The sequence below is a fragment of the Agelaius tricolor genome, unplaced genomic scaffold (assembly GCF_023055355.1).
Source record: "Agelaius tricolor isolate 1412-34295 unplaced genomic scaffold, bAgeTri1.0.p SCAF_1, whole genome shotgun sequence".
NCBI lineage: Eukaryota > Metazoa > Chordata > Aves > Passeriformes > Icteridae > Agelaius > Agelaius tricolor.
In genome coordinates this window covers 90,486,168-90,508,758 of record NW_027269261.1, presented here as the reverse complement: position 1 = coordinate 90,508,758, position 22,591 = coordinate 90,486,168, and the positions used below count along the sequence as shown (strand labels likewise).

Here is a 22,591-nt window from a genome sequence, read left to right as displayed (position 1 = left end):
CTGTATACTAACCTACCTACTCAATAAATTTAAAAAACTTATTCACGCTGTCACCAATTGCTCCTGTAATTTGTTTAAGAGAACATTAAGATACTATGCCACTGTTGGCAATCACAAGAAAAATGGGGCTGGCATGGCTAATCAAATCAGTTTCTAACATTCAGATTTTCAACAACCAGCTCTGTGAGAAAAGGAATCCCACAGGAAGCTTGTTACAGACAGTTCCACCCAGATAGACCTTGTCTTAAATGCTAAACTGGTACCTTCAAAGATGTGGGGTAACATCAACATCTCTCTATTACAGAAATCCAGATGTAAAAGTTTCTGCTGAAGTCTTTTATTTGGGAGCTAAATTATATGGACTTAAGTAATAACCAGTTTTCAGAAATAATTATTCTGCAAAATATTAGCAGTAAAAAATACACTACAATAAAATTACAAGAACCATGCACAGTGAGCTACTTTCACCTTGGGTGGGAAACCTCACTCTTACAGGGCTCCTCAATTTCACATTTATTTCATTGCTGGCTTGTTGGTAAATTGCTAATCTACAAATGGTAAGTAACCACTACATAACTTGGCAAATAAAAAAGAAATATATATTTTCAAATAGCAAACACCCATCAACAACACCAGGGTCCAATACAATGTAAGAGATTTGACGAGAACAGAGAGTTTGAGAGAAATTCTATGTTCAGCTTGTTAATCAAAATTACCAAAATATAAGTGGGGATCCTCATGCTACTAATTTTACTATCAAATTCTAATAATCTGATGTCACTCAAGACATGAATTTGTAGCATTACAACAGAAGTTACAGATGTGACTACTGGAAAGGCTAGAGTCTCACCATGATTAATTTTTTTTGGTGGCAAATCACTAAGGAGGCAAGCATTTAGAAATTCTGAGTAAGGTTATGAAATTCTCTGTAACTTCAAAATATATACAGAATTTTAAATTACTTTAAAACATTAATAAGATTGGTTTGGGAAAAATTCCAGGTATGCCTATCAAATCCAGATTCAAAAATAACATCATACATAAAAGAGGAACTCAAGTAGAATTTAGATTCACATGTCAGAGACTGAAATATTACAGTTTATGGTTTAAACGTTTTTATTAAGGATTTTTGTCCATTACAACTATATCATGAAGCTACACTAATAAGAGCTGCATCACCAAAGCCCACCCTGAATGGGGCCCTGACTGAGGCCCTGGCCTGTAAGCTGATCTGAGATAAGGTAAAAGTGACCCTATTCTCAGGTCTGGGCTGGGGGAGAATAATACTTCCACAGGACAATTAAGCCCAGCAGCTTCGGGCTGGAACCATAGCCCCAGGCTTATCTGCTGCCAGGTCTGCACAGACTCTCCCCCAACCCAGGAGGAGGAGAGGTTTTGGGTGTTTAGCCTTCTTTAGCAGAAGCAGTGAACACCCTACACAGAGCAGCTGTGGGGACCCCCACCCCAGGAACACCACATCTACAGGACCTTCAGGTGAGGGACAGCAGAGGGGGTGTCGTGGTCCATCAAAGGCCCCCTGAATGGTTCCTGCATGTAATGCAAAATGATGTAACTGACACAGAGCCTTGCAAGGGACAGTGACAACCTTCCCCTGCTCAGGGGAGGCACCTAGGCATTCCCACCTGGCCCAAACATATATTAATCCACTGGATTCTATACTTTGTGGTGAAGGACCCTCCCCACGAAGACAACCAGATGGAGGGGAGCAGCAAGATGTCATTGGGACCCATGGTTTCTATTTAATCTGTCCCTGTCACTCTTTCTGTGCCCCACCCACCTCTTTTTTCTATTTCTTTCTCTTTGTTTCTTTTACTGTTAAATAAACTATATCCATTTTTTGGTATCAACATTTAACCTCATTTGGTTTTAATCCTTTAGGAATACTTTGAACCTCAGGATTCTTACCATTTTATTCACAGAGAGTTCTGTTTGATCCTCTGTCATTAGAGTGGATCATAAAACACGGAACTCTAACAAGAAAAATCCTTCCAATTCAAGCACTGAGAACAGGCACATATGCTTCACTGATCATACTTTCTTATCACATTACTGCACAGGTACTCCTACCACTGCTACACTGAGTAGTTCACCATCTACTTCATTCCTATGCCTAAATAAGATTAATAAAATGAGGATTCCCATCCTTTAGTCACCTAATTCTTCTGATGTTTCAGATCTGATACTGTTAAACAAATTTAGAATTAATTTAAGTTCGATCACCATCAAAAAATAATGAAAATACCCACAGAAAAAACACCACTTGCATGATTCATCTCATAGACACAATCAAAACAAATGGCACTAAACTTCAATAGAAAGTTTAATAACCCATTCAATTAATTAGGTGGTAGATCTTTCTTTGCCTAGCAGGCTCAAAATCCCATTTCCCATATGGGGAAATGTACCGGACTGGCCACAACACTACAGAGACTTACATGAAAGGCTAGAAAGGTCCTGTTCCCACCTCTATTGTCACAGTTGTGCTACAGTGCAGAACATGCAAACTGGAGAACACAGGTAGAAATGGGCAAAACAGAGGATGAAGAAGGGAGCCAGAACCACAAGCCTGTAGTGATGGATGCTACAACATTAATAAGGCAACTGCAGAATCCTGTCACAGCAGCCCTGGGCAGTGCTACAGGCAGGGGAAGGAGTGGCTTGAGAGGCTCAGTATCAGCCTACACTCTGCTGCCCAAGTAGCCACGAAGGCCAATGGCACCTGGCCTGTATCAGCAATAGTGTGGCCTGAAGGACCAGGGCAGTGATCATCTCCTTGCACTCAACACTGGTGAGGCCACACCTCGAGTGCTGTGTTCAGTTCTGGGCCCCTCACTTTAGAAAGGACATTGAGGTGCTGGAGGGTGAACAGAGAAGAGCAACAAGGCTCATGAAGGGAACAGCTGAGGGACTTGGGTTTGTTTAGTCTCAAGAATCCTAACCTGTCTCAAGAATGTTTAGTCTCAAGAATTTCCTAACACTTCTGGAAATCTATTAATTGCAGAGGAAACCTGGAAATGTAAACAAATAAAAAAAATTTCTGTACAGCTGTTCCAAACAAAGCCATCAACAACTTTTTCCTTAGATCTGAAAAGCAACACTTGAGTAAATATTAATAATGAGAGCAATGTTTCAATTATTAGAAAATTTAACCTTACCTTCAGACTCTTTAGGTAGTTGGATAACATACTCGGGTGAAAGCGATTTTCTTCAGCAACCTGTTCATCATATCTTGGTCCTAACATTGTCTTCAAAGGTAAAAACTTCCCTATGAAAGATAATAAAATTTTGCAGTATTTTATGTATATGCACAGTTAAAACTTAGCATTTCAAACCAACATGGTGAGCAGTTTTAGACATTGACCTTCAATAATAAATAATTGCTGAAATAGTACTGTCAACAGTAAATTGGAATATTTTTTAGTGATGAGTTCTCAGATTTCATCAGTAAGTTTAAATGTTTAAAGGAAATACAGGTCAGTTCATCTGAAACAGAGTAATTAAACATTTTTAGCTAACTTTTTGTGTGATTTAAGTTGGGAGGGCTACAACACAACAGAATACAGAAAATTTAAACTCAGTACAATTGAAAACATGAAAACAGCATTTAAAAATAATAGTTTGTCATCCAGTCATGTAAACATCAGTTCTGATTACCTGCAAATATACAGTAAGGATCCCTGCAAAAAAATTTAGCAACACTCTATATAGTCTCAAATAAGCATCTATCTTCCATGAAATAGACATTAGAAACCACAGAAGACAGACAGATGTGGAAATTACAAAGCTTTATGCAATGGTTAGCTCAGGTTAGATGCTAGTGAGCAACATAAGAAACAGCCTCACTTTTCCCCTGAGACCGTTCCAAAATTTACAGCTAAAAGGAGATTTATTCTGTCATACAATCAACAGTCACGTTAAATGGTAATAAATGGTAGTCACTTCAACTTACATGACTGCTAGAAAAATTTCACTTTATTGCCCTTTGCCTTTTCATCCCAAGTTACACACCCTCCATCCACCCTGGTAAAGGCTGTTGGGTTGCATGCCTCCCCTCCATTTCCTCATTTCTATCTAATTTTCTTGCTTCTTTGTATTCCTTGTCACCTTCAACACTATCATTCAGCCTCTATTAGCCCTTCCACTTTAACTTGCAATACTCCTCTGTACAGACTGATCATGAGAATTCTAGATTTACATGATCTAAACACAAAAATCTATCATCACCATAATTTTTGCAAAACAACATCGTGCTTGACAGGTTTTTGCCTTTGCCACTTGTCACACCCATACAGCCGTATCTACTCATTCATTATGGAACACAAAGAATCTAACTAAGCTTTCTTAACCCATCCACTCAAGGATAGGAGCTGCAATGACAAAAGAGTCAATGGCTACAAAAGAAAACCACCATCCTTTACAAGATGCTGGGAAAAAAGAGTGGAAAAAGACAAGTAGTCTAGTCAGCATCCCCTGCAGCATTTGAATACCTACAGACAGCTGTGGAAGTGATGAATATTTCATATAGAGCCCATTTACTATGACTTTCAAAGCTGAAACACAGGTGTTTGAAAGTATTTAGGTGCTCAGCTTCTTTAAATTCCAGTTTCTTCTCTTCTACCTGGAAAATCTGCAATTTGGTTTTTGTACAGATGCTTGAAAAAACTTCTTCCCTATGTGCATACAAGCCTCTCATTAAGCATCATCAAGCTACTGAAAATCTAAGCTTTAATTCTAAAAAGATTTCTAAACTTTTTGAGTAATATGAACAAGTATAAAGGAGGCAGCAGCTACTGTCTTTCTACAGTTTTGCCTTACATCTTGTGATAAAGAAGTGATGCAGTAACACCTGATTGCAACTCAAGCCTCCATGCATAAGCTTTTAAAGATTAAAAAATCATTTGCTGAATTAAGTGATCCAACAGTAACAAAGTGATACTTTACATGAACATGAAAGCATCCCAAGCCATTCAAGTACCTCAACTACATTATGACACTAATTGTAACTCCTCAATAGAATTTCCAAATTAACCTCAAAATGTTACTGGAACCCTGACAACAGATTATTACCTACTTCCACAATGATGTTCAAATTTTTCAAATAGTTCTGCAAAGTGGCTACTAAAAACCATTTTCCAAATTAGTTACCTGTCTAACAGATGGTATTTCTTTAGGCTGAAAAAGAGGTAAAAATTCTAACAATAAGACCCCAGTATATCAGAGCACAGATATCAAGCAGATAAATCTCAGGGAAATCAAAGTGAACAATGTAAGACATCATATTTTCTCCATGTACATGCTCTAACTTTGTCACATTTATCTTCAAATCTAAATTCTAGAGATACCAGTGAAAAAATACTCTTAATTTAGCATGATTTCCTGTGACATGAAGCTATCAACTCAAAACATGACATACATGATTATGTATGACCATGGTATGTTTAGCTTGAGCATTGATTAGGAAGGCTAGACTGGGTAAAGTCTGAGGTTAAGGGAATAAAATTAAATGGTAAAATCCACAATTTGAAAAAACCAGTATCTCTACAAAGTAACATTTTTCTTATTGAAGAGAACTATGCTGGGTCAAAGCACCCATTTCACCTAGTATGTCATCACCAACACAGGCCAATAACAAACAACTAAGAAAGAAAGTAAAACAATGACAATCCATCATCCAGATTATTCTCCCCAACTACAACAAGCTATAGCTCAGAAACTTCCTGACCAGAAGCATTACTCTTATTTAAGGTGCTTTCTCATATGCAATATGGATGCTTTCCCACAGTATGGGTGCAGTATGGATGCTTTCCCATAATATCCCACAGTTCTGCATGCTACATGTGTGTCTAGAACAGGATTTACTAATATGCATCACTTGAAGGAAGCTGGAAAACACTGCTGAGACACTTCTCATGCCTTTTCTTCCATATCTTGCTAGCACTTGTCACAGCAAAATTGCCAAGAGAATGGGTTTTCAGTGCTCATGAAAAGCAGATACCTGCCGAGATGGTGCTGCCAAGGCAGTAAGGCTGAAGCAACCTGATCACTTCAGATCTAAGCATTCAGAGAAAGCTCTTTTCATCAAAATGACTGAAGTTCTACTGCAATGCAACAAACGTGAAAATGTGCAATTCTGAGGATAAAACCAGAAAGTGGCAGAAAACTACCAATATTTAAAGATGTGAACAGGAAAATTATGGGAGACATAGATGAATCCACATTGTCCAGGATAAAGAGCCCTGTTAACCTGAATGAACCCAATCTCACCAACAGCAGGGTTTCAGGCCTCATTAGTACTTGTCTTGAGGTCATCTAGAAATTCTAGATGCCACAAGCATAAGACAAGAGTATCACAATCAAACACTCAATGAATATGAGTCCACAGAAGCCATACAAAACTTGCTTAGCAACACTATTACTAATACACTATCAGATGGAAATAAAGTTGCATACAGGTGCTTAGGAATCTGATTTAAACACTAAAACTATAATGTAACATATCTGGGAGTTAGTACCAACATCAATGAAACCCTAAAAATCATCTCCCATAAAACTGCTAGATGTCTTTGAATGTAAAGCAGCAAAAAAGGGAAGACTGATGGCATACCATTACTTTTGGTAAGTTGTTCACACTAAAAAACTAAAAATCAGGTGAACAAGAACACATCCTGATAAAGCACACAAAGAAATGAGCCAAGCACTTGCAGTTTTTTTACTGTGCATTAACTTCCTGTGCATGGTTGTATGGAATAGAAAAGAATTACCTTGCAGTTCCTGAATAAACAAACACACAAGCAGTGATGGCACAGCAGATGACACACTGATGACCCTCATTCCTGCTTACTCTAGGTTGCTATTTCTGAGAAACTATGGCTCAAAAGACAGACAAACAAAAGCCACAACTAACAGAGATCAAGAACTTGCTGAGAAGAAAAACACAGAATAAAGAATCATTAGTCTGTTTCTGTCATGGTCAAGGGCTTAGGCTATCAAATCTCTCTCATTAAACACAAAGTAATGCTTATGGCCATGATCAGGAGAAAGAGATAATGGACATGAGCAATCCAACAATACTGTTATTTAACAGAGCCAAGTCCAGAGAAGTATAAGGAAACTGATGGAAACTGGTCACCCACAAAATTAACAACTAATGTTAAATACTGACAAATGCCAAATAACGCATATTGATGATTACTGAGGATTAAACCAACTGAGATGTCTCACCAGGTTCTAAATATAGTCACAAGTGTCTTTCATTCCACAACCAGCTGCCATCCAAAAATGTAAGATGATGTGGAAATGTGGGACAGAAAACACAGGAGTTGCAACTATTAAGTAAATCATGGCACAGTGCCAGTTTAAATAACACACTGAGTAGCACGTGTTGTGTTTTGAAAACATACCTTTACATCATCACAGAGAGGGATATGAAAGGAGTGAAAACTAGAAAACATTGAAGAAAAAAAAATGGAGGCTAGAACCGCTTGCGTTATAAAGAAAAGAAGAACTTGAGAAAACTGAAAAGAGAGATGTTTGTTTACCTTATCTCATACCAGGCAGCAGAGGAAACATTCACCTGAAGTCAGTATGATAGCTAACACACAATCAAAACTGTGTGTCTAGATTGAATTCACTGCCACTATATGCCAGTAGACTAGATACTGAGTAACAACCAAGAGAGTGCGTTATGGGCAAGACTATCCCAGCAGACAGCAACTACTGACAAACCCTGAAACACAAGGGTAACACTGGAGTGTTACACTTTAACTCATTTTCCAGGTAAAGAACTCAGGAGCACATTGGTGACTGGAGGGGCACTGATTGACACAAATTGACACTGATAAGACTTCAGAGCATTCACAAAAAAGAGAATAAAACATGGAAGAGGCTGCACAGAGGACTGGTATCACAAAAATGGTCAGGGTGGAGGGGATCACAGAGGGTCATCTGGTCCAACCTCCCTGCTCAAGAAGAGTCACCCAACAGCACATTGCACAGGACTGCATCCAGATGGCTCTTGAGTATCTCCAGGAAGGGAGACTCAACAATCTCTCAGGGCAATCTGTTCCAGTTCAGTCACCTGCACAGTAAAGAAGCTCTACCTAATGTAGAGGTAAACTTCCTGTCAATCAGCTTCTGTCCATTGCCTCTTGTCCTGCTGCTCAGCACCACTGAGAAGAGCCTGGTTCCATCTTCCTGACACCCCCCCTTTAGATATTTATACACATTAATGACATCTCCTCTCAGTCACCTCTTCTCGAGGCTGAACAAGCTCAGTTCTCTTAGCTTTTCCTCCTAAGAAAAATGCTCCAAGCCTCTCTTAGATTTAGTAGCTGCAGTACGGCACCTTCTGCACGCCTGGCTGTCACATCTCTCATCAGATGTGACAGACAGGAAAAGTTTCAGCCCGAAACTGAACCAGTACAAAGCGAGAGCCCAGCACTCCTGCTCCGGGGGGCAGGAGAGGGCCCGCACGCTCGCACCTCCGGGTGAGCCCGGGGCGAGTCCGTGTCAGACGAGGCCGAAGGGAGGGCAGCCCAACGCTGAAAGCAAAGAGCTGCTGCGGGCCGGGCTTTAAGAACAGCCGCCCAGCGGGAGTCAGTCCGGGACAAACACCGGCCTAGAGCTCGGGGTGGAACACTGCACAGCCGGAGCCCCGGGACAAAGAGCTCCGGCCAGGACAGACGGACAGAGTGCGAGGGGCCGCGGCGGCCCCCGGCGATGAGGAGGAGCGGGACGGGCGGGCAGCGGAGCGCCGCAGGGGAGGGGGCCGCGCCCGCTGCCGCCCCACGGCCGGGCAGGGCCGGACTGGGCCGGGCGCTCACCTGCCACGGGCTGTCCCCTCCTGGGGCAGTGGAGCCAGCGCGGCGGGATCTTGTTGTAGGACATGGCGGGGCCCGGGCGGCCCCGGGGGGGAGGGAGGGAGGCGGGGAGGGGGCGCGGGGTGCGGGCGGCCCCGGGGCGCTCAGCGGCCCCTCGCCCGCGGCGCCTCCATTCAGACCCGACTCCGCCTCGGCCGCCGCCGCACACGGAGCGCCGGGAGCCGCTTCCGCTTCCGGGGCTCCGGGACCGGGGGTGGTGCCCGGCCGGGAAGAGGGCAGCGTAACCTGGGGCTGCTCAGGCTGGGAAAGGGGTCGGCTCGGAGGGGAGGAGGTCACCGCCTGCTGCAGGCTCCTCCTCTTTGAGCAGAGAGGGGCACAAAGCTGGAGCGCAAGTTCTGTAAGAAGCGCCTGACGGAGCTGGGTTTTTTTAGCATGGAGAAAACGGGGCGCAGGGGGAACCTTATCGCTCTCTGTAACTGGCTGAGGGAGGGCTGCAGCCAGCTGGGGTTCGGCCTCTTCTCTCAGGCAACCAGCAGTCGAACAAGTGAACAGTCATAAGCTGCACCAGGGGAGGTTTAGGCTGGACATGAGAAGGAATTTCTTCACAAGGATGATTAGGTATAGGAATGGGCTGCCCAGAGAGGTGGTGTTTAAGGAAAGACCGGACGTGGCACTTGGTGCCATGGTGTTTGGTCATAGGTTGGACTCGATCTCAGAGGACTTTTACAGCCTAATTGATTCTGTGATTCTGAGTGAGCATCTTTGAGCCACTACAGGAACGTGATAGGACCTCAGCTGGGGGCATCATTTGTCCAGGCACAGGAGCAGTCAGCAAAGGCTGCTGCAAATGCAGAGTTTACACAAGTGTCAGGAAGACCTGAGCAGGTGCTTCAAAGAGAATGTAATCTATGACTACTGAAGTAGCAGGCTGCTTAATGTTTGGGAAATGGCCTGAGCTGAAAACACCTGGAGGCTTGGACAGACATAATTCCTCAGCTTTTACTTTTTGCCAGATGTTCCCTTATAGCCAGAAGTGGATGTGGAAGTAGGTGGATCCTTCTAGTAGTGCAGCTTGTTCTAATCAGGATGTAACAGGCTTGCTAGTGTGGCAGAGATACCTCTGTCCTGGGCCTTCTGTTTTTTTGTGAAAAAACACACCCAGAAAGATGGCATGCAGAGAAAAACAAAAACTTTGTTTCCATACAGAATGCCAGTAGAAATTCTTGGTAGGTTTTAAAGGTCTGTTACATGGACTCGGTTGAAGAATTGTAGCCCTGAAGTGTTTGTTGATGTGAAAGGAATATTTAAGGCGTGGCCTGGTTTAACTCCTGTAGCAACTAGGCCCACACAGCCACTTACTTTCTCTTGCCTCTAGCAGGATGGGGGAGAGAATCAGAAGGGTGAAAGTGAGAAAGATCAGGGGTTGAAATACATACAATGAAAAATAAAGAATTTGTTTACTATTTCCCATTGGCAGGCATGTGTTTAGCCATTTCCAGAAAGATGGGCTTCGTCATTCGCAACAGTGACTTGGGAAGAAAAACACCATAACTCCAAATGTCCCCTCTTTCTCCCATTTTTTTTTATTGCTGAGGACATTATATGGTCTGGGATATCCCTTTGGTCAGCTGGGGTCAGCTGCACCAGCTGTTCCAGCTTTGTGCCCTGACAAATTCCTGTGCACCCCCAGCCTGCTCACTGTCAGGGCAGCATGAGAAGCAGAAAAGGTCTTGATGCTGTGCAAGACCTATTCAGCATTAGCTAAAGCATCCCAATGTTTCCAATACTCTTTTGGTCACAAATGCAAAATGCAGCACCCTACAAGCTACTACTATGAAAATTAACTATCTCAGAGAAAATTAACTATGCCTGAAAGATAGGCTGGAAATAAATCCCCATAGACTGATGTTTATAGAGAATGTTTATTGCAGCACTGGTGGTGAGCGGGATATCTCCACCTAACTCACCCACCCTTGTCTGTGCTGTGGTATATTTATACAGTAAGTGTTGCTTAGTATCACTATGTCACTACAACATCATCACATATGTGCCAGAAATAATTTACATGGTATGATCTCACCGTTATTAGATGGTTCTTTTCTGCTGTGCTTGCATCTCCCCAGCTTGGGGGTTGTCAGGGGTCTTTGATGAAGGTCTGCTTTGCATCTGAACTTTTCAACTTTGTCTTCGGAGAATGCAAAGTTATGGTGTTTCTTGGTCTGTCTGGTCTTAACCGGCCTAAATTCTTTGTCTTGTGGCTAATTGGCTTTGCACTTGCCAATTTTTCATTAATACTATATTTATCCATCTCTACAGCTATCCACCTGGCAAGTTTTTTCTTCTCTTTTTGTCTATTCAAAATTAAGCAACTTACTAACCATATACTAGCCATTACATTGTGTAAAAAGTTATTTTTCAGGTTATATAAGTATCAGGTTATATAGATTTATAAAAAGTCATGATTTAGCTTATACTGATGTCAGGTTATATCAATATATCAGGTTACATTGATATATAAAAAGTCATGATTTAGCTTATACTGATATCTTATAACTCAAGTTATATAAACACCTTGTAACTGATCTAAGTTACATAGGCATCATCAGCCAAAACCAGTACAGATGGCTTCAGTGAAGCATTAGGAAACAACAGCAATAGCTTATTTTTGTACCTAATTTTCCAGTTACTTACATTTCAGTACTGTTCTGTCTGCACTTTCTGTTTTGGTGTGCTGCCTTTGCAAGTCAGTAGGTGCCACAGCTTGCAGAACTAAAGAGTTGTGTGTACAGATATAATAGGAAGCCCTTAGGTTCTGTGAATACATTAAAACAATGAAAATAATTTCATCCATCTAGAATTTATCACTAATTTCATCACACATTGTCCTCCTGCATCTTTTAACTGGATTTTATTAGACATAGTTTCTTCCCTAGAATATCCTCTCAGAGTAATTGAGGTATTCAGTTAGGTAGTTTGCATAACTGAGTCATTAGGTTCTTATACTATGTTAGAAGTTTCTAAATTTTGTCTTCTAAGGCTTTTATCATCATCAGATACTAATCTTCTCATCCTAGCCAAAACTGAAGGTGCTGCTATAGAAAAAGACTAATCATATTATTTTCCCTAACTGCTAAATGCACTTCCATTATAATGTTACTTTATGCTGATTGAAATAATTCCCTTTACAAAACAAACAAGCAACAAGTCAGACACTAGGTGGTGCTGAAGACTGGCCGGAAAAGAAAGTGAACCAAGTGCAGGGCATGCTCAGAAAGAGTGAGAAGCAAAGAGCATCAGCAAAATACTCAGTATCTGTTTCAGTAAATTGAGAGCAACTTGCAGCAATAACAGCAGTATGGCAAAATTAGGAACTAAACCATTTGGAGAGGGGAAGATTAGTACAAAAAGATATCATGAATGAGCAGTAATCTCATTACCTAGATTTATGATGCTGATATGCTTTTGAACAAGTGTAAGAGCTGCATATCAGAAATATCATGTTTTAGATATATAATACATAGTTGAAATGGGAGGGTATATTTCATTTAGCAATGCAGAAGGCAAGCAATTGTTTATAGCTGATGTTATGAGTTATATGCATATATATGGACTTTGCCACATTAGACACTTTGAAACTATTTATGCAGTCATCTGATGATGTTTGCATGTGACATCAAACACTCTTTGTGAACAGGCATGTCCTGCTTGCCTTTATACCAATAGTTAATCTGATTCTTCTGGTGTACCAGCAGAGGAATCCAAGTCCCTCATGTCTTCCTGTGATGTTCCAATGCTGACATGGCTGTGTCTGAACAAGAGCTGTGAGGGTGCCCATAGTGGTCATTTCAAGGATTGCTTTGAGAAAACAATTGCAAAGTGTTAATAGTCAATTATATAACAATCTTCTTTACTGTATGTCGATTTTCTTTTATCTTAGAGGTACTTAGATGCTTGTACCTGGTTTCTGCTCACCAGTTTTAATCCTTTTCCTGACAGAGCAGACACTACAATAATGAAGTCATTTTCCCAGAATGCAGCTCATCCTCTGTGCCAGGGGTATCACTGCTTTGGTTTCAGCTCAGCCATGTTGGTTTAGGTAGTAGGAAGCTGAGTTTTTATTCTTCCTTGACTTTAAACCATTAAAAGAATACCACACAGGAACCACACAGACACATTTTAACTCTTTTTCCTAATTACCTACTGAACATTTACCCAAATTGCTGCTGATGAATAATTTCACACTTTAATGTCATAAATTATGTGGCAATTTATAATATTAATGTAAGTTACCTGTTCACAGAAAAGGAATAAATTAGGTACTTCTCCTGACAGAAGAACACATGGTGTTGCCCTCTTCTATAGTGATACAGGTCAATGACCCTATTACACCTCTGCTTCAGCATAGCATTATTTTCCATATGCTCATAAAGAAATAATGAATACAATAAGAAAAACATCCCTTGTGGTGCTCTATAAACACTTCTGACTCTATCTGGTAAATACATTTCTTGAAAAAAAAAACAAGCAAACCCCCCCCCAACAAATAGATTAGTAGCTAAACTGAGATTGCAAAAGGATTTAATTAAGGGAAAGTAACTGTGAAAGAAGCTAACTGTATGCAAACATGATTCATATAATATTATTTTTCCACTTTGTGGTGTAGGTGTTTACTTGGAAAGAGACTCAATGCGATAAGCTCATAAGTACATGGGACATAGAAAAATATGGGTTTTATTTACTGATTCAATTGATTTATTCCTTGCTTATTGGTTTTAATGTTCATGGCAAACTGACTTAGGGGTACAGTGTTCCTTTATGACTGATTTCATCATGCATGAATCTTTATGGGGATGGGTGAGTACTGGTGAATAAATATTTTAACTTTGTTACTGTAGTTGTATTTTATTCCAATAGTACTTATATTCTAATGGTATCATAAGAAAAAAAACCTAACTGAAAATAGTAAAATTAAAGCGCAGTTTTAGATTTCAGTGGAAGTTAATATTATGATTGCTTGTGGTTATATTCTCTAATACATATATAGGCTTCTAAATTTAAAAATGTATGAGTATGCACTGACTCTTAAAAATCAAAAGAAAATTCTAGGAATACAACAATTAAAATTGATTCCTATTTGTTTGCTGTCAACAAATATTTAAGAACCTAACTTCTGAGACAAATTATGTTTTCAGGTTTGAAAATGAAAGTAAGACTTTAAAAGAAAGTTATTTTTTTCCTAATGTGTATACAGTATGAAAAAGGGATGTTGAAACAAAGTTTTGAGTGCCGCAATATATTTGAGAAAATGTAATTTACAGTGTTGTTCCTACAGAGAGCTTTGAGAGAAAGTCAACAACAAAATTACCAGTCTTTAGTTTTTGTGACATTAGGGGGCATCACAACCTCACAGACTGAGAATGATGTAAGTTAAAGTACAGTTACATTTCCTGTCCAAAGTAAACAGGGAACAGCATAAAATAGCAAAATCAACTCCTGGAATCATTCCCTAGTGCAAGGTTATGATACAGTTATTAATAAAACTTCAAACAGAAACAACCCAGACATTCAGTAGAATATAAACTACACCCTCCTTTTCCTAAGAGTAATAAAATTAACAGACTAATGTATGTTATATATGCAGCCTCCTCTCAAGTCTGTTTAAATCTTGAAGCTTCCTTTCAGCCAAAGCCTCTAAGGTATCACAGCGTTGGTTCAATCAGTGGAGTGAATCTCTGTATGGGCAGGGAGCACAGAGTGAACTTGGAACAGAGCTGCTTTAAAGCCAGGTCCCTGGACTGGGTATCATGCTTGGGGTAATCACCATAAGCCACCAGTCTACACCACCAAACATGTGTGCTGCACTGATGATGTGCAAATCTCACACTGCAAGGGGGGACATGGCCAGTATTAGACAAGACATGCAGGCGTGGCAGATGATTTACTTGGTAGATGATTTACTCAGCAGATCTATCCAGGAAGAAGGTGTCTGTGCAGAGGGTTGATGTGCTTGAAGAGGGATAACAGCTGTGACTTCATGCACTGATTTGCAGGCCTGAAAAACAAGATGCCTTGCTATTGATCCTCTGCAGCTGAAATGATAGTGTGTTTGATGTATCAGAGATAAGAAGTTGGACAACAAGCTCATAAGCAAGATGCCTGTCATTCCTGGAAGACTAACACTGGTCTCCCTAGTGTTCTTAGACTTTGACCTAGGCAACTGATGCCTTACTTGCATCAGCTCTGAAGGATGATTTTCAAAGGAAATCCATACTGTAAAAAATACCCACGTGTAACATTGAATCTACTGCATAAAATGAATCATATGACAGTAGAGTGCTTTGAGTATGGATGAAGTAATCAAACAATTAAAATGTCACAATGGCAAATGACTTGTAGTAGGGCAGAGTATGACATGATATATGAGAAACTCATCTAATTTAATTTAGTGGAAAGTATGACTCATAGTCTTTGGAGCTGGGTACTGGGTTCCACAAAGTAGAGCAGTGTTCTGATGCTACACTTTCTAGTTTCTCTACTGCCTGAATATGGGTACCTTATGGATACCTTGTAAAAAGCTTGCCCTGACTGGAGGCTGTGGTTAAAACTAATGGAGTAACCGCGGTCCTGGCTAGTGCAGGAGGCCGACTGGGGCAGAAATAGCTGTTAGAGAGTTATCACTTCTCTACAGCCTGAAATAGCAAAGAGAGCGGCACTGTTTCAGCCTATAAACCTGCATACGTGATGATTAAATCTGGGTTACTATACTAGCAGAAATCTTTCTCATGTGATCAGTCACACAAAGAAAATATTATTACCCATAGGCACTCTCTCAGACTTTCTGCATCATCATTTTGTATCTATAGATATATATGCTATGATTTTGTATATGAATATATAGCCTGTGAAGAATAATACATGTAGGAGCTATAATAAAGTACCTGAGGAAAAAAAAAAAAAAAAACAGACCTGATTTTATTTATAAGACCTTATTATACAAAATATGTGTAACATACTGTACAAAAGTAAATGAAGACCACAGTCTTTCTTTTGAGGTTCTTGAAGTCCTGAAAATACCCCAAGAAACTGGCCAAAGGCAAAGGAAAGGAATACAGACTAAAGCAGAGGGATCAGCCTGACAGCCCCACAGGCTTTTTAAAAATCAAATCTGAATATATATATTCAATACAAATTAAGTTATGGTAATATATATGTATGGTTATATATATAATCAGATGCTCAAACGTTGCTCTTGTGAGGTTATTTTCGCTTTCTGTTGTGGAACAAGCTGTACAAGAACACATGCTACTCTTTCCCAAAAAAGCTTCACTCCAAAGTAGAGAGAGGGAGGCGTATCCTACATCTGCAGCACCACTGATCTAGAGAACTTTAAGAATAAACTGGTAAATGTCATTTTAAATAATGATGTTAAATAGATTGTAAATTCTTGTCATCCAAGCATTCCTTAGAGAAAGGGGAAAAAATATTTTTGTTTGGAGTATGTCTGTAACTTCCTATGCTCCTTTCACATTCTCACCACTTTAGGCTTCATGGAACAATGATATTTTATGATGGACATGATGAAATAGACTTGCCCTCAGAGAACATAGTGCCTGTGCTCCATTGCTATTCATACAGCTACAGTTGGAGTCAATGCCACATCTTTCCACTGCTGGTTTTATCTACTGCAACTAGGTTAAGATTAATGAAAAAAACAAACCCTTATCATCCTTATCCTCAAACCTTCACTCAATGTGGAAAATGTCCTTGTCCAGACGGACTTTTAAGGAATTACTCAGAGAGATTCAGTTCCTCCAGAAAGGGAAGGAGGTAAGAAAATTACTCTGTACTGGCCTGAAATGAATTTCCAAGATCTCTGAGTAGTTTAAAGTTTTGGGTTTGCAATCTGTACACTCTGAAAGAGTGCAGGCTGTTACTGGAAAATGTTAACACTTCTTCAGAGAAGTCACTTTGTGAAGTCCTGTATCTAGCTCAGCCCTGCAGAAACAGCTTTTCAAAAATCCCCTTTGGAAGAAAAATCTTCACATGTCCTTCTACTTCCTGGGAGTTAGATCTGCTAGATATGATTTTACTATTGTATTTTTTAATATAATTTGATGCTTTGTCAGAGATCCACTATGTCACATATTCTAGGCTTTCCAAACCTCAGTGAAAGACTTATTAGTCTCTGTGAATTTAGGCCTGGCCTATGCATGTTCTCTAACACAGAGAATTAGAAAAACATGCCAGCATGTGTTGCTACACAAACAGCAAAGAGTCATGAACAGAACTAAAAATGATTAATTAAATGTAAATTATTGAACAACGACACAGAGATTAAGAGGCCACATGAGTATAAACAACATGTACACAATGGTGGTCATACACAAGGTTATGCTGTTTTCAAATAGGAAGCCTGTTTTGATTATTTGTCTCTGATTCAAAGTTTGAACAGGGAGAACGAAAAGACAAGACATTTTGTCCTGAAAAACAGCCCACTTCATTATTTTCTATTCTTCTCTGTACTGCAGTTGTATCAGCTTTGAAACGAGTAGAGCTGTTGCTAGGTGATCTTCTTTATCCACTTCGTAGCTGAAATTTCAGCCAGCTGAAAAGAGTTTTTATATTTCTAACAGAATAAAATTAAATTCTAAGGCATTAATAACTGTTTTCAACTCAACCCTGCTTCTAACCATGGGCCTCCTTCCTCGGGCCAACCCAACCACCAGCACAAGCAATGCACTTTTGTAGGCTGAGGGTCAACATGATTTAAGTGATAGCAGCTGCAAATCCTCCCTGAGCATTTCCCTTATCTCAGCTGTGTGCATCTGGCTGGAACACCCTTTCTTCTCCACAAGGATTCCTCCCTTGTGCTGAGCAACTGTCTGTGCAGTGGGACAAGGCTGGGAATCAATGCAGCCAAAAAACAAACAAGTTTTCCACTCCCTCCTTGCTTGGCTTAGCTGGGTGGAGTTCCTCACTCTGGTTTGTTTTGTGGCTGTACAAGGAGTCTGGATAAACTCAGAGGGAAATGCAGTGGATGAAAAGGAACAAGTGGGCATGGCTTGGGCACGAGAGGAGCTGTTCAGGCTCCTTTAACACATGCCTGGCATTGCAGACAAATATTGAAACAGAGCCTCAGATTTTCTTAGGTTTGTGATCTACCAAGAAAATCTGGGTTAGCTTTATGTGTAAAGCTGAACTAATTGAAGTTAGAACTGACATTATTAATCCAGATCTTAAACATATCAGTTATACTAAATGAAAAATGAGGGGGGAATTTTATTCCTGTGTCTCTTCAGATTTGCAATATAGAAAAGACAAAGTTAAACCCAGGACAGTTCTCACAACCACAATTAGCAAACTAGGGTTATATCCCTTGTTGTTCCTGATCTAGCTATGTTTTGTTCCATCTGTTACTGACACCCACTGTCACCATAAACAATTGTTTTGTTTTGGTTTTGGGTGGCAAAACCACATGTACAAAAATTGGCAATTGCTTTTTCCTTTTTTATGGGATGAGGGCTGCAAAGGATGGTTCAATTACATTCATCGTCTGTTTAATGTCAAATATTATTTTCTTCTACATGACCCATTATATCCAAAACCCTGATAAGTAACTGTCTATCCAGTTTTGACAGCATTAGTCACCTTGGAGATACAGAAATTTCTGTATCAGGTGGCCTGCAGTGAGTACTTGCCAGCCCCGCAGATCCACCCCAGCCAATCTGTGGTGCTACAAGCAATTTACCACCTGGCCTATTTATTCTTTATTCTGCCTTCTAAAGAAACCTGGAGCCAAGCTTGTAGAGCTCCCTGTGGGATCGCTGATCTCTTTCTGCCTTAAGGGCATGCCACTTGTGCAGCAACTCGGAAAAAACTCTTCTGCAATGAGAACTCACTTTCCATCACACCTGCTATTGAATAGGTTGCCAAAATACAAGTATTTCAGCCTACTAGCACACTGGCTGAGCCAACACGATGTATACACAAAGTACATTTGTTAATTTACTTTCTTAGAAGTTGTTCAGAACAACAGTATAACCTAGAAAGAAGAATCCACTAACCAGGAATGAAAGCTGGGAATGGAAAAAAGGGCTCAGTAGTAGCATTCCCTGAGGGAGCTGTTAAGAACTAAAAAGGGATTTAAAAAAAAAAAAAGCCTTACACATAAAACAGTGTAACAAACCTTTTGATAGGACTCCCCAGGATTTGCATCATCCAGCTGCCTTTTCATATAAGTAATACATACTATTAAAGATCCATCTAGCAGGCAGCAGTGACAAGCACATACATGCTGCTGTATGTGTGTCATGCATGTGTAACACAGTGTTATGTTTAACCCAGAAAACTTTTGTTTCCCAAGTATTGTGCAAATGGATATCAGCAGGATACTTAATTCAGAGTCTCATTACAGATTGGTAGAGAAACAAATATAGTTCTGTCCCAGTCTTGTTTTGTCTGTTAGCCAAGTTGAACTATTTCTGAGACAAAGAGCTGACCCTTATCTTGAAGCATAACTTATAAATAATCAAGGACAAAGAGCATGCACAAGTGATTTCACAACTGTAAGTGCTGATGAATGAATGCCGCAACCAAAAATTCCTACAGTGCTACGTAAATTCCAGTAGACATCAAAAAGTTACAGAACTTTCTGGTTTATATTAACACAGAAGGGAAACATTCCATGACTCCTACTTTGCTGACTGTCCCAATCAGTTGCCTCATTGTTCAGTTAAAGTGTAAGAAACAGACCTTAGCATTAGGTTGGGCTGAAGTCTTTGCAATCATTGCTGATGTGTATTTTACATACTAAGATTGTACATACTTATTAAGATCTGCACGGATGGCCATTATTAAAAAGTGAATTTTAACAACTTTTAAGCTTGACTTTTTACAGCTATTCTACCCAGTACAGTACAACATTAATTTTTGCTTAGAAACAGATGTTTTATCATTTTGTAGAATTAGTGTTTTGGTCATTATTTGTATTTTTTCCATTGTCTGTGCGGCAAAGACAGTATGAATAGTCTTGTTAAAAGGAATTGATATTGCATACTAAAGTATGTATGTATGATTCTTGGTGAACCAAAGAAAGGAGCTGCTTTGGCATACCCTGTATTCCAAACATTCCATCCCATCCTTTTTTACCATGATTTCTTTCCAAAGTTTGTTGCAGGTAATAAATATAACACATCCCATTGAGTTTCATAACTTCCAGAAAAATACATCCAGCTCTTTGTAAAGTCAGCAAAAGCCCTGTGTGAATGCATGCCAAAATGTAGGCAGGGAGACCAGAATTTCTTCTAGCAGTAGCCTTACTACAATATTTACTTAATCTTTCTATGATTAAAAAGAAAAACTATAATAAAGTTTGCTTTGGGGACTTGCACATATTGCGTCACCTCACCATGTCACGTCCTATTTGGTGTTCTATAAACCCAGCACTGGGAGCCTACGTAAGCAGCAGCTGATTGATTTGCAACTCTCCTGCCAGATACATCACAGCACTCACAGTTATACTAGTCTTATTTTGCAAGTAGTATGTAATTTTTAGTTGCATTTGTTGGCCTATTGTTAAAATAAATCAAAACCAAATAATAAGACCTAGCTCTCTCCAATTACAGATATTTAGTTTTTCTATAATGCCTCCTATTTAGTATAATTATCTGCTATATACGTAGTTTCTGACTTGCCAGTGCCTGTGGTTTGATTTTAGAGCAAGACAATTGGTGGTGGCTATTCTGGATACAAGATGAATTGCAGAAGACAGGAGCAGGGAATTATAGAAGAAAGTGTAAGATAATTTACTGTGACATTTTGAAAGCTAAAGCAATGTATGACATCAAAAGAAAACAGATCAGGTAGGCCGCAGAAGCATTGGGCCAGGACATGCAGATAGCCATTTGAAATTTGAGGCAAACAGGAATGAAAAACAACAAGGACAGCCAGAAGTGGACACAACTGAGCTAATAAGGCTGGTGCCTTGCCAGTACAATAACACAGATGTAGTAAGTCATGCAATTGCAGACAGAAGATAAGTGGGATCAAAGAACAGCACAGAGAACTGATGAGGTCCAGAACAAAGTTTTGCCAGGGGAAATGGGGTACAGCTGGTGGCTGTCAAAAATGGTGAACGGAGCAGGGGAAGGAGGGGGTGGGGACACAGTTCTACTTTCCAGTTCCTCTCAGCAGACAAAAGAAAGCTGACGGCAGCGGAGCAGGAGAGACGAGAGACAAAAGGCTTTTAGTTGCACATCTCTTTCTTTAAACAGGGAAACAAAACCAAACTAGATCGGTATCATCAACTATAAATGGCATGGAGGAAGAGTTTTGGAAAATGGAAAATCACAATGTTGCTCAGCAGTGAGAAAATCCCCATCCCTTCCAGCTGAGGACACGTCAGTGGAAAAGTCCCAGTCTGAGAAAAAAAAATCCACTGAGTAAACAAATTGCATAGGCAGTGAAAACAGAAAGTGGAACAAAGTCAAAAGATACTTTGGCTTTAAAGGAGTTTATTTTCAGGTTAGCATTTCCTTGAATGGCATCACCTCAAGTTCAGACAAGAAAAATCTCATTAGAGTGAAAATGGCTGGTAAACTTCACTGCTGGTATTAAGCCATTGAAAGAAAGCTCACTTATTAAAAATCTAGGATTTCAACCTGGGAGTTCTTGAATTTTCATCTACTGAGTGTAGTAAAATGATCCCACTGACAAACCAGATACCCAGGATTGGGCAAGTTTGTGGATTTTTTTCCCCTTAATTTACATGTATTTCTAGACAAAGTCCTTAACTAAACCCTTCTGAAAACTCCCTGGGCATGGCTCTTTGTCTTGCACGCAAGTTCAGTGGTGAGAATTTTTCTAGCTTGTCTATAAAGAAAACAAGGGGAAAACTTCCTCAGTGACAATGAGACAACAAATATAGTGTTGGATAAAATTCTAGGATTCTTATCTCTCTAGCTAGCATTCATAAAAACAAAAATACTGACATAAATTATTACCCTTCTTCGATAAAAATCTACTTTCAACAAAGTTACTTCGTAGTAATTAATCATAGCAATGTTAACTCAAATTCTGGAAATAATTACAGTGGCAGCACTTTGTAGCTGTAATTGAGGAAAATAATCAGGATAGTTTTACCTTTGCTTTTCTGCTCCCCCACTTAATGATTGCTGCTGCATCCTGGCCTATGCATATGACAGTCCAACCCTGCTAGCAAACCTTTTCACATTCTCTCAGATTGGGAAGAGGATAAATTAAGAGTCTTTGGGTAAAGAGGTTATGAGTTTTTGGTTTGTTTATTGTATAGCTTCTAATGTGTATAAATAATAGAAGGGAACCAGAACTTCAGGAAGGTTTCAAATTTTGATGATCGTTTGTCCTGTTACAAGAAAAGGGTAATGTTACTGCTGTGGCAACAAGGGGCACAAGGATCTTGACTGCTAAGGTGGGAGCTCAGGGCTCAAGTCCATTGGTCACATCTCTAGTTTTGGAGCTTCAAACAACAGAGAACAGCATCAACAAAAGCTTTCCTGAAGCACTAAGCTGAAGGGGCAAATGTCAAATTCAGTCGTGTTTCAATTCCTGCATCTGACGCAGTTACTGCGTTAAGCTTTCTGAAAGAGAAGCATCATCAATTTTCCATGTGTGCTCTTACATGCGTGACAGGAGGTTCCAGGATGTGGCTAGGCTGGGGACAATGCCAGAAGTACAGACAATGCTCGCAAAAATGTACTAATTGGACTAATTTA

At 39.9% G+C, this 22,591-nt stretch overlaps 1 protein-coding gene across 1 annotated transcript in view; it reads right to left on the bottom strand.

Annotated features, from left to right (window-relative positions):
• RNGTT (RNA guanylyltransferase and 5'-phosphatase) overlaps window positions 1-9,055 on the bottom strand; it is a 171,868-nt gene extending 162,813 nt beyond the window's left edge. Inside the window, exons 1-2 of the mRNA XM_071443118.1 lie at window positions 8,844-9,055; window positions 3,177-3,286 (exon numbers count right to left, since the gene is read on the bottom strand). Of these exons, the coding sequence (XP_071299219.1) occupies window positions 3,177-3,286; window positions 8,844-8,907 (174 nt within the window). The 5' untranslated portion in view covers window positions 8,908-9,055. The remainder of the gene's footprint in view (window positions 1-3,176; window positions 3,287-8,843) is intronic.
• Window positions 9,056-22,591: the final 13,536 nt, after the last annotated feature.